This window comes from Tetrahymena thermophila, assembly GCF_000189635.1.
Source record: "Tetrahymena thermophila SB210 genomic scaffold scf_8254796, whole genome shotgun sequence".
Lineage (NCBI taxonomy): Eukaryota > Ciliophora > Oligohymenophorea > Hymenostomatida > Tetrahymenidae > Tetrahymena > Tetrahymena thermophila.
Window position 1 is genome coordinate 27,005 of NW_002476552.1, and position 12,137 is coordinate 39,141.

Sequence of the window (12,137 nt, forward strand, 5' to 3'; positions counted from 1 at the left end):
TTGGTAAAATTAAATTATGATTAATTAAAATTGAAATATCGTGCTAAAAGAGATTTTATCAATTTTATTCAAATTAGTGGGCTTAGGGTTGGGATTTGGGTAGGACTTATTGTTTGATATAAATTTATAAAAAATATTCAAAGAAAATTTTTGATTTCTTTATTTTTTTATTATTTTTTAAATGTTTCAATTCAAAAAATATGGTGAATAAAATTGTTATTAAATTTATTTCTAGTATTAAAATATTTTTAATTTAAAGTTAGATTCCTTAAAAGTTAGTTATATAAGGTCTAATCTTTACAAAAGATTATATTTTTATAAAAATAAACTGTAGCTATACAAATTGCGCACATGCGTGCAATAGGTGGTTTTTGATTTATTTGCACATATGTGCGCATGATATACTGATAATTAGTAAAAAAAAATTGATTTCATTAGTATTTTAGTTTGTTTTGTGATGAGTAATTAAAAAAATTCATTATATTTATTTTTAGTTAGCAAATAAATAAGCAAGTTAGTAAATGATAAGCTGGCTAAAAAAGCTAATAAATAATTCAAAAACTTAAAATAATCAATTATTAGTTTATCAATCAATAAATTAATTTTTTACCTTAAATTAAGCATCAAATTTGTGATATTCTTGCACTAGGGTATTTTTATGCTAAAATCTCTTGCACTTATTACATAAATTTAATCTGAGCTTTAAATATAAGAATAAATAAGGAATTAAATATATATAGAGGAGAAACTATGGTAAAAAATGATGGCTTTCGTTAGTTTAGTTTTATTGTAATAAGAAATTAAAGAAATTCATTATATTTTATTTGGTTAGTTAGTTAGTAAATAAGCAAGTTAGTAAATGACAAGCTGACTTAATTAGCTAATAACTAAGTCAAAAGCATAAAATAATCAATTATTAGTTTATCAATCAATAAATTAAATTTTTACTCTAAATTAAGCGTCAAAGCTCCTGTATACTTGCAATTGTCTAATATTGTGCCTAAATTTTTTGCACCCTCATCACCAATATTTAAAACTTATTTAAAAATATTTTCTATTTTTATATTCTCTCCGTATAGATCCATAATAAAATAAATCAAAATATATATAAATATAATAAAAACTAATTTTAAGATTTTTTCTGAATTCATTAATATTTATGAGTATTTCTATTCTATTCTATCACCAATATTATTCGAACTTTAATTTTAAGAATAAATAATGAAATAAATAAAAATAAATGAGAAAGAATAGTAAAAAATGATGGCTTTGGTTTTTATTTTAGTTGTGTTGTGATGAGTAAGTAAAGAAATTCGTTATATTTTCTTTGGTAATTAATAAATATTTAAGTTGGTAAATGACAATCATAATAGAATTATTAAAAAAAAATTTTATATGGCAGTTCTAAAAACAAACTTTTTCTTACAGCTTTTATTTTAACAGTATTTAATTGGTGGGTTACATATTATAAATTTATCAAAATGTTTTTACCAATTTTTAATTTTTCCCATTTTTTTATATTTGTGATATTTTTACAATTTTTACTTACCACCCCAAAATATTTTTTAATAAACTAATTAATAAAGGTTATTTATTTATTATAAATGGTAATATTAGACGATAATTTTGTGATTAATTAAAAAAATTTTTAATTTTAGAAAGGAAGTATCCATTTTGGATGATTAAATATTAAATCATTCAAACTTTCTTTTAAATTTAAAATGTTAATTATATCTTATATTTGGATTCTCATACTATATACATATTTTTTACTTGATATCTTAAATTGGAATCTAACCTTAAGTTTGTAATGGAGCAGCAGGTCCGATGTTTACAGTCTCAAAGTTTTATATAGGACCTAAATAATGCTATGATATAATTTATTTCATGTCATTTTAGTTTGATTTGAATTTTTTTGAATTTGATTCTACAATAATAGAAAGAGAAGCTCTGTTGACTCTTTTCCAGACAACTAATAGTTTAATAAATTTAAATATTTCAGTATCTCTCTTAATATTTATGTTTTTGAAAGGCTCATCATATTTTTTTTAAGCCATATTTATGAAAGTAATTGCTAAATTTTCTTTCAAAATTAAGTAGTTATCAACCAAAGATAATAGTAAACCAACTGCGTAAGAATCAGACTTTAAAACAAAAATTTATTATATTTATTTATAAGTATTTATAAAAATACGTACTTTTTTAGAATATATCTTATTTTCATTATCATTTTTAGTCAAAATTTCAGGTGCCATGTATATCCAATTTCCTACCATCTAAAATTATATTTAAATCTTTTGCTAGTTGATGTAACTAAATAATTTACATCTAAAATGTTAATCTATTCACAATTTTTTCCAAGTTAAGCTGATAAGCCAAAATCACCTTATATTAAATGTTTAAATTATTATTAAAAATTAAAAATTATGAGGTTAATTACATAGTTTGATTTAAAGTTTATTTCCATCCAAACTAACCAAAAAATTGTCAGGTTTAATATCTCTATGAATAATATTGAAACAATGAATATAATTGACAGAGTCAATTATTTGGAGTGCAATATTTAGTTTTTCTTCATCACTAAATTCTCCTTCTTTTGCTTATCTTTCGAGATAATCCTAGAGTGAACCTTTTTTACAATAAATTATATGATAGAATTATTATACATATTATAACCTCAACAACAATTTTTATATCATATTACAGGCTATCATAGCCTAATATACTACTAAAAAACTTTATTTAAAATTTAGATTTAATTGAATAAAAAATTAAAATATTTCCAAGGTTAAAAATAAAAATATAAAAATTTACATGAACATTTTTCTAATTCAAAAACTACATATTTTTCAGGTGATGTAACTTTTTCTATGACATAATTGTCATATAGCTAGACTACCAAAGGAGTTTTCAATTGTTACATTATTCTAATTTCATTTTAAATTTATTGTTCATTTGCAATTTTTTGTATTTTTAGTACTATTTCCTTGTTTTTTAAATTAACTTTTTTGGTAGACAATACCATACCATAGCTTCCAAAACTTAGAATTTGGAAATTATTTACATACTTCTTATCTTCATACAAATTTTTTAATAGCTTGGATAGTATTTCTACTTTTGTAAATTACTGATAAATATCTTTTTTCTTTATTTATTAGTCTGTGTCATCAAGCAACATTTGTGCTTATTCATCAAATTAAGTTTGCTTAGTAAAAAAAAATTGTTATCAAAAGCTTAAAATTAATAATTTGTAATGTAAAATATAAATATTATTATTTTTTTACCTCATTTTTTTGAATCTTTTTAATATTATTGAATATTAATTATGCTTACTACGGAATTTGTTCCTACCATTAAAAAAAAAATAATTAATATTTATTTTCTTAAAAGTAAAGTGATAGAATTCAATTAAAATTTTGATTTATTCATCATTAAAAAACTTATTTTAAATATATATATTTTCATTTTAAAAACTTTTGATATTTAATCCTATCTATTATCTTTTAATAGTTTTTTATGGAAATTATTATTAATAATTATTATTTTTTTTATTTTAAGATAGAAGAATTAAAGTTTAAAATTAATTAAATATTTTGAATTAAATGGTTAATTAGATTAGCCAGATAAAATTTGGTATATGCGTTTATTACTTCTAATATCATAGATGTGAGTGTGAATTTCAATGGTTTTCCATGAAGTTTAATAAGTTCAGAAAGCAGGTCTCCTGAAGTATTCCTTTCCAAATAATTTAGTTTTAAGCAAATCTTGGCTATTTTATAAATATTAGAATTTCGATCAATCTAATATTTTGAAGCTATTGCTTTTCCTTAGTGAATCTCTGCTTTTATATTAAAGTCAATCCAATTTTCATTAAGCACTTTCAAATTATCTAGTTCAAGTAAAACTAATCCTAGAGAAAAAAGGTCTGACTTTAAAATTAAAATTAAATTAAAAATTTAAAGATTAGTTTTGTTTAAAAACCTGAATCCTAGATTATCCTATTTCTACCTCAGGAGCAAAGTAAGCATCAGTTCCTTTCTATATATTAAAATATATGTAAGATTATTTTTAAATAATATTTTGATTTTTACCTTTGATATGTAGTGACTTTTCGATTTCGTTACTGAAGATGCAAATGCTAAATCGCCTTAATTTTTAATAATTTTTAAATTGGTAAATTTTGTAAAAAATAAAATTTTTTTTACAGATTTTGATGGTAAATCCATAAGTTTGAGAAGCTTAAACTAGGAAATTGTGAGGTTTTATGTCTCTATGCATGATATTTTTGACATGAAGGTTATTCAATCCTTCTAGCATTTGAATAGCTATTATTTCCTTTATTTCTTTAGAGGGTAGCTATTTATTTCTGAAAAAATCGAAGAGCTCTTTAAGATTTTCTATTGATAAAATAAAAATTTTTATTGCTTAACAAATTAAAAGAAAAATATTCAAAATTGTTTGCTATTTGAAATTGAAGACTTATTTTAATGAAAAAAAAATTCTTAATTAAAAATAATAATATTAGATTTAATTATATAATTAATTTTTTTGATGTTTTTAATTAAATAATTAAAAATTTAATTAAGTTATATATTTTAAAATCCTATTGAATTAAAAATTTAATTTTTATTAATTAATTTTAATTTGATATTAAAACTTTATTTTTTAGTTAATTATTTTATTTATTTTAATTTAAATTTAATAAAAAATTAAATTAATTTATTAAAAATAAAGATGTTTTTCTGTTATATAATTTAAAATTTTTTAAATATATGTTTAATTTAATTTACGTAAACTTTATTCATGAAATATTGCAAATTATTAAAAAATAAAATTTAAAATATTATAAAATTAAATTTCTAATTATAATATCTGTGAAATAGATTATTAAATTTGATTAATTAGTCTTCTAGAAGATTTAATTAAGAAAACTTCTAAAATTCAATGAAAATTAAAAAATCTGTTTTTGCTGGGAAATTAAAAATAAAAAGTAATAAAATTTAATAAAATAATCAATTTCCATTATATTTTCAAAATTAATTAAATCAGCTAAACACAAATCTATTTTTTCTTCAAAATTAATCAAAACCAAAAAGACTTAGAAAAATTATGTATTTGTTGGCTTTTTTAAAATGGCGGAAATTCAATAATCATAAAGGAGATAAAAAATAAAATAGCATCATATTCTATGGGCTTCTTCATAATTTTTAAATAATTTGGGAATCGAAAAAAAAATAGATGATAATTATAATGTTAATTACACTAGCAAAGCTCCATTTCCAAGACAAAGTAGGACTTCTCTTTTGTTAAGATGATTTTTTCGTTACCATCTTTATCCTATTGTACATCTTCTTCCATTAAATAGAAGCAATCATAGACATTTACCAAAAAATCAGATTAGCTGAACTTCTGAAGCATTTCATATTCTTTTTTCAGAGATTCGATACCATTCTTGTCCTCTTTATTCGAACATGTTAAGAATTTAAGGGCAACAATGCGATTTTCCTTAGTATTCTAAGCTCTCAAGATGAGAGCGTAAGTGCCATTGTTTAAGTACTCAAAATTTGAGAAATAAGTTTTCTGGTTGAACATCAATTTGATTATTTCTTTCAAACTTGCCTTTTTAATATAGCAATCCTTGGAGATTTTTTCTGAAATTGTTTTGATTAACTAGTCTTATAATGCTTTGGACATTTTTGCTATTGATTAATGCTATGCGATTGATGGGAGGGTTGGTTCAGTTACTAACTTACTAAGAGTAGGCTAAGAGGTTTTTTTTTTCTTTCTAAAAGCAGGTATTTTTATTTTGATGTGAAAATTATATAAGCAAAAGCTATTTGGAGTATCACTATTTATAGTGATTAATTCAAAGAAATTTGATTAATTTAGCTGAAAAAAAAAAGCCTTATCAAGAAGAAGTTTTAATTCGTTTTCAAATATACTTAAATATCTTCAATTTTATTGTTAAATATTCACATTTAAATAATAAAATAATATTAATAGTTTATTAAAAAGAAGAAAAATAAATTTATTTATTGAATTATTATATTGAAATATTCTTAATTTTAAAATAGAAAATAAAAGTTATTTTTATTTTAAAAAGAATGAACCATATTTATTTGATGATAAAATAAATTATTTTATTTTATTTTTTATATATTCGTAAGTTTAATAAATAAAAATTAAAAAATAAAATACATTTAAATATTTAAATTTGCATAGTCATTTAAAATATTAATAGAAATAAGATAATAAATATTTAATTCTAAAAAATATTAATGCTTCAAATAAACTCAATATAGTTATTAATACCTTGATGAGCTAAATTCTACTTGCTTGACACTATTTTAGGTATTACAGCTGTTAACTTAGGCTAGATAATATAGAGTTAGTAGAAATTTATTCACTAGATATCTGCATATTTAGATTAGTTGCTTTCGGCTCTTTATTTTTTTTGATTACTTTGGTGGAACAAAATTTCAGGCTAAAATTTAAAAATTAAGTGAATGAATAATAATTAATTTATAAATTGATAAGCACTTTTATTTTCGTACAAAAATATCTATCAATCAATATTAATTAATTATTGTTAAGGAAAAAGTTTTAAAAAATCTCTGAAGAAAGTAATATCTTTTGCAAGTTAATTTTTTCTTTCATAAAGGCAAATAGCGTTTTAAAGTAGTCAACTAATTTTTTGATTTTTTCTTTTTAAAAATTTCATAATAAATTTTATATAGAACACCTATTTGTAGGATTTTTTTCTTTGAACAACAATTTTTAAAAAAATACTTCCTATAATACAAACAAATAAATATTATTTTCTTAATCATATTTCATATTTCAGCTAATAAATATTACAACTAAATTATAGATGACTTAATACCTTAAAACCACAATATTTTCTATACTAATATACTATTCACAACTCAAATATGTATTAAAATTACATTCATATAACTAAAAAAGCTTGTTATAAACTTCAAATACTTAAAATAATAATTTCATTTTTGTAGTTCTAGCTAACACATATTTTATATATTATTTTGTTATATTGTTGCAAGAATATATTTAGAATAACTTTGATATACTTTACAGATATCAATGACTAAATATAAAAATTATTTTTTTAATCATTAATTTTGATCAATATTTTATAATTTTCTAGATAAAACTTTTATAAAATTAAAATTTTTTTATTGGTTTATTTTTAAAAAAATTTATTTAATTTATATAAAATGTACTTTCTAAGAAATTAAAATTTAAAAAATTCTACAATAAATTAAAATTATAATAAAATTTAAAAAGTAAAATTTGATTTCTCCCTGATATTTTATTTAAATGATTGTATTTAATTAATCATGATAAATAAAAATAGGTTAGAAATATGATTGATGGGTAATATTTAAGATTAAAATATAAATGGCATATAAAAGCTTGGCATTTATATAATTAAATAAAAAATAATATAACACTAAAAGTTTCAAATTATTTGATTGTTTTTGGAGAAATTAGTGGGTTTGCTTAATAGGAATTAATTTATTTAAGTAAATTTAATTTTTTATTTTTTTTATTTTTTATAAATAATTACAAAAATATGAATGATATTTTTTAATATAAAATAAATAAAAAAATCTATCTATTTAATATTAAATTATTAAAAGATTTAATATTTATTCATCCTTTTTTCACCACTTGTTTATCACCAGAATTCTTTTTTAAAGACAACTAATCTTTTTGATTAAACACACTTGCTTATTACTTTGAATGATTATGATTAATTCATATAGCTACAAATTTTTTTATAAATTTGTGTAAATTTTAAATAAATAAATAAAATAAAATTAGTGGAATAAAAATATAAAAAAATAAATCAAATAAAAGCTATCAAATAAATTCTTAGAGCTTTTTTGTTTAATTTTAGTTTTTATAGTTTAAAATATCACAATCCAAAACAAATAAACTGTTTTTACTCAAGGTTAAGTGTCAAATATTAGAGAGTAATGCACTTTGCTAAACCAGAACCATAGCATGATGCACCTTCATCACTAATTTAGTTTTCACTTTTTAAATATTGAAGAAAAAATATATCATTAAATTGTTAATTAGAAGGAAACAATGAAGAAAAAATATGAAATAATAAGATTAATTAATTAATAATAAAAGTAAAAGTTGAAAATAAAATTATGAGTTAAATTAACAAAGAAAGAAAAAAGCAAGCACAATAAAAATAAAAATAAAAAGAAAAAAGAGCTTTATTGTTTTAAATTAGTTTTTATAATTAAAAATATCACAATACAAAACAAATAAACTATTTTTACCAAAGGTTAAGTGCCAAATTTGTGAGATTAATGCACTTTGCTAAACCAAAAATTAAACCTGATGCACCTTCATCACCAATTATATTGTATCTTTTTAAATATTGAAAAAAAATATAGAAGGAAAAAATAAATGAAGAAAAAATATGAAATAATAAAAAAGATTAATTAATAATAAAAAGTAAAAGTTGAAAATAAAATGATGAATTAAATTAACAAAGAAAGAAAGAACAAAAAAAGCAAGTATAATAATAGCAAAAAGAAAAAAGAGCTTTATTGTTTTAAATTTGCTTTTACAAAAAAAAATATCACAATCCAAAATAAATAAACTGTTTTTACTTAAGTTTAAGTTTCAAATTTGAGAGATTAATGCACTTTGCTAAACTAGAACCTAAGCCTAATGCACCCATTGCACCAATTTTATTGTGACTTTTTAAATATTGAAGAAAACATATCATTAAATAATTAAATTGTTAATTAGAAGTAAAAAATAAATGAAGAAAAAATATGAAATAATAAGATTAATTAGTTAATAATAAAAGTAAAAGTTGAAAATAAAATGATGAGTTAAATTAACAAAGAAAGAAAGAATGAACAAAAAAAGCAAGCACAATAAAAGAAAAAGAAAAAAGAGCTTTATTGTTTTAAATTAGTTTTTACAATTAAAAATATCACAATCCGAAACAAATAATCTGTTTTTACATAAGTAAAAGTGTCAAATTTGAGAGATTAATGCAATTTGCTAAACCAAAACCTAAGCCTAATGCACCTTCATCACCAATTTAGTTTTCACTTTTTGAATATTGAAGAAAAATATATCATTAAATAGTTAATTAGTAGGAAAAAATAAATGAAGAAAAAATATGAAATAATAAGATTAATTAATTAATAATAAAAGAAAAAGTTGAAAATAAAATGATGAGTTAAATAAACAAAGAAAGAAAGAATAAAGCACAATAAAAATAAAAAGAAAAAAGAGCTTTATAGTTTTAAATTAGTTTTTACAATTAAGAATATCATAATCCAAAACAAATAAACTGATCATTAAATAGTTAGTTAATTAGAAGGAAAAAATAAATGAAGAAAAAATATGAAATAATAAATAAGATTAATTAATAATAAAAGCAAAAGTTAAAAATAAAAGGATGAACTAAATTAACAAAAAGAAAGAACAAAAAAATAGCAAGCACAATAAAAAGAAAAAGAAAAAAGAGCTTTATTGTTTTAAATTAGTTTTTATAATTAAAAATATCACAATCAAAAACAAATAAACTGTTTTTACTCAAGGTCAAGTGTCAAATTTGAGAGATTAATGCACTTTGCTAAACAAGAACCTAAGCCTGATGCACCCATTGCACCAATTTAATTTGCACTTTTTAATAAAAAATAAATGAAGAAAAAATATGAAATAATAAGATTAATTAATAATAAAAGGATGAACTAAATTAACAAACAAATAAAGAACAAAAAAAAGCAAGCATAATAAAAAGAATAATAAATAAGAGCTTTATTGTTTTAAATTAGTTTTTATAATTAAAAATATCACAATCCAAAACAAATAAACTGTTTTTACTCAAGGTTAAGTGTCAAATTTGAAAGTTTAATGCACTTTGCTAAACCAGAACCTAAGCTTGATAAACCTTGATCACCAATTTAATTTTCACTTTTTAAAAATTGAAGAAAAAATATTTCATTAAATAGTTAATTAGAAAGAAAAAATATGAAATAATAAGGTTAATTAGTAATAAAAGCAAAAGTTAAAAATAAAATGATGATTTAAATGAACAAACAAAGAAATAACAAAAAAAAAAAGCAAGCACAATAAAAATAAATATAAAAAGAAAAAGAAAAAAGAGTTTATTGTTTTAACCTTTTATATAGGGGAGAATTAGAATGAAAAATTTTTTATTAATTTTATAAATGAAATTCTTTAACTGTTTTTAAAAGTGTCAAAAATTTTTTTAAATTTGACCTATAGCCCCTCTGGGGGTAGAGGTATTATTTTATCAAATATTAAGTGCTATATTTTTAAAACTCACTCTATTTTTTTGATTTTATCTCTTAAATAAAGTATAATCAAATTAATCTATATCTCATTAATTTATCTTTTTTAGAGGTTTTTAATATCCCACTTTAAGAAATTTTTCTTGGTTTAATTATATAATTTCACATTCATTAAAGTTAGCTAGCCCGTGTATATGAGTTAAATTAATTTTTATAATAAAAAATATCACAATCCAAAACAAATAAACTGTTTTTACTAAAGTGAAAGTGTCAAATTTGAGAGTTTAATGCACTTTGCTAAACCAAAACCTAAGCCTGATGAACCTTCTTCACCAATTTCATTTCCACTTTTTAAATATTGAAGGAAAAATATATGATTCAATAGTTAAATAGAAGGAAAAAATAAATGAAGAAAAAATATGAAATAATACGATTAATTAATAATAAAAGTAAAAAGTTGAAAATAAAATGATGAGTTAAATTAACAATGAAAAATAGAACAAAAAAAAAACAAGCACAATAAAAAAAAAGAAAAAAGAGCTTTATTGTATTTAATCAGTTTTTATAATTAAAAATATAGTAATCAAAAACAAATAAACTGTTTTTACTGAAGATCAAGTGTCAAATATGAGATATTAATGCAATTTGCTAAACCAGAACCTAAGCCTGATGCACCCATTGCACCAATTTAATTGAAACTTTTTAAATATTGAAGAAAAAATATATCATCAAATAGTTAAATAGAAGGAAAAAATATGAAATAATAAGATTAATTAATAATAAAAGCAAAAGTTGAAAATAAAATGATGAGTTAAATTAACAAACAAAAAAGAACAAAAAAAGCAAGCATTATAAAAAGAAAAAGAAAAAAAGAGCTTTATTGTTTTAAATTAGTTTTTACAATTAAAAATATCACAGTCAAAAACAAATAAACTGTTTTTACGGAAGTTTAAGTGTCGAATTTGAGAGATTAATGCACTTTGCTAAAGCAGAACCTAAGCCTGATGCACCTTCTTCACCAATTTCATTATCACTTTTTATATTAAATTTTGAAGAAAAAATATATCATTAAATAGTTAATTAGAAGGAAAAAATGAAGAAAAAAAATTATATAATAAGATTAATTTAAAATAAAAGCAAAATCTGAAAATAAAATGATGAGTTAAATTAACAAACAAAGAAAAAAAACAAAAAAAAGTAAGCATAATAAAAAAGAAAAAGAAAAAAAGAGCTTTATTGCTTTAAATTAGTTTTTACAATTAAAAATATCACAATCCAAAACAAATAAACTGTTTTTACCGAAAGTCAAGTGTCAAATTTGAGAGATTAATGCACTTTGCTAAACCAGAACCTAAGCCTGATGCACCCATTGCACCAATTTTATTGTTACTTTTTAAATATTGAAGAAAAAATATATCATTAAATAGTTAATTAGAAGGAAAAAATGAAGAAATAATATGAAATAATAAGATTAATTTAAAATAAAAGCAAAATTTGAAAATAAAATGATAAGTTAAATTAACAAACAAAGAAAAAAACAAAAAAAAGCAAGCACAATAAAAAGAAAAAAAAAAGAGCTCTATTGTTTTAAATTAGTTTTTACAATTAAAAATATCACAATCCAAAACAAATAAACTGTTTTTACTTAAGGTTAAATGTCAAATTTGAGAGATTAATGCACTTTTCTAAAACAGAACCTAAGATTGATGCACCTTCATCACCAATTTCAGAAGGGCTAAGCGACTCGAGTGGGCGAGTCGGAGGGTCTTAGCAGTGATATCGGGGGTTCGAATCCTATACCGCCCCCTTTATTTCGAA

At 20.3% G+C, this 12,137-nt stretch overlaps 2 protein-coding genes across 2 annotated transcripts in view; both read right to left on the minus strand. All coding sequences in view use genetic code 6, as the record gives it.

Moving 5' to 3' along the window:
* Positions 1–1,694: 1,694 nt before the first annotated feature.
* On the minus strand, positions 1,695–5,694 carry TTHERM_000963272 (kinase domain protein; the record flags this gene model as incomplete). Its single annotated transcript, XM_012795849.1, has 11 exons — positions 1,695–2,144; positions 2,199–2,276; positions 2,327–2,385; positions 2,441–2,629; positions 2,815–3,205; positions 3,285–3,347; positions 3,651–3,929; positions 3,982–4,038; positions 4,092–4,147; positions 4,206–4,397; positions 5,262–5,694. 11 exons carry the CDS (start codon positions 5,692–5,694, stop codon positions 1,695–1,697), a joined length of 2,247 nt encoding a protein of 748 aa, XP_012651303.1.
* Positions 5,695–7,939: 2,245 nt separating this feature from the next.
* TTHERM_00964310 (transmembrane protein, putative) overlaps positions 7,940–12,137 on the minus strand; it is a gene marked incomplete at both ends in the record, with an annotated part of 18,029 nt that continues 13,831 nt past the window's right edge. The window contains 11 exons of the mRNA XM_001008919.2: positions 7,940–8,060; positions 8,319–8,408; positions 8,655–8,744; positions 9,018–9,107; positions 9,598–9,687; positions 9,889–9,978; positions 10,577–10,666; positions 10,928–11,017; positions 11,263–11,352; positions 11,619–11,708; positions 11,965–12,054. Of these exons, the coding sequence (XP_001008919.2) occupies positions 7,940–8,060; positions 8,319–8,408; positions 8,655–8,744; positions 9,018–9,107; positions 9,598–9,687; positions 9,889–9,978; positions 10,577–10,666; positions 10,928–11,017; positions 11,263–11,352; positions 11,619–11,708; positions 11,965–12,054 (1,021 nt within the window). The remainder of the gene's footprint in view (positions 8,061–8,318; positions 8,409–8,654; positions 8,745–9,017; positions 9,108–9,597; positions 9,688–9,888; positions 9,979–10,576; positions 10,667–10,927; positions 11,018–11,262; positions 11,353–11,618; positions 11,709–11,964; positions 12,055–12,137) is intronic.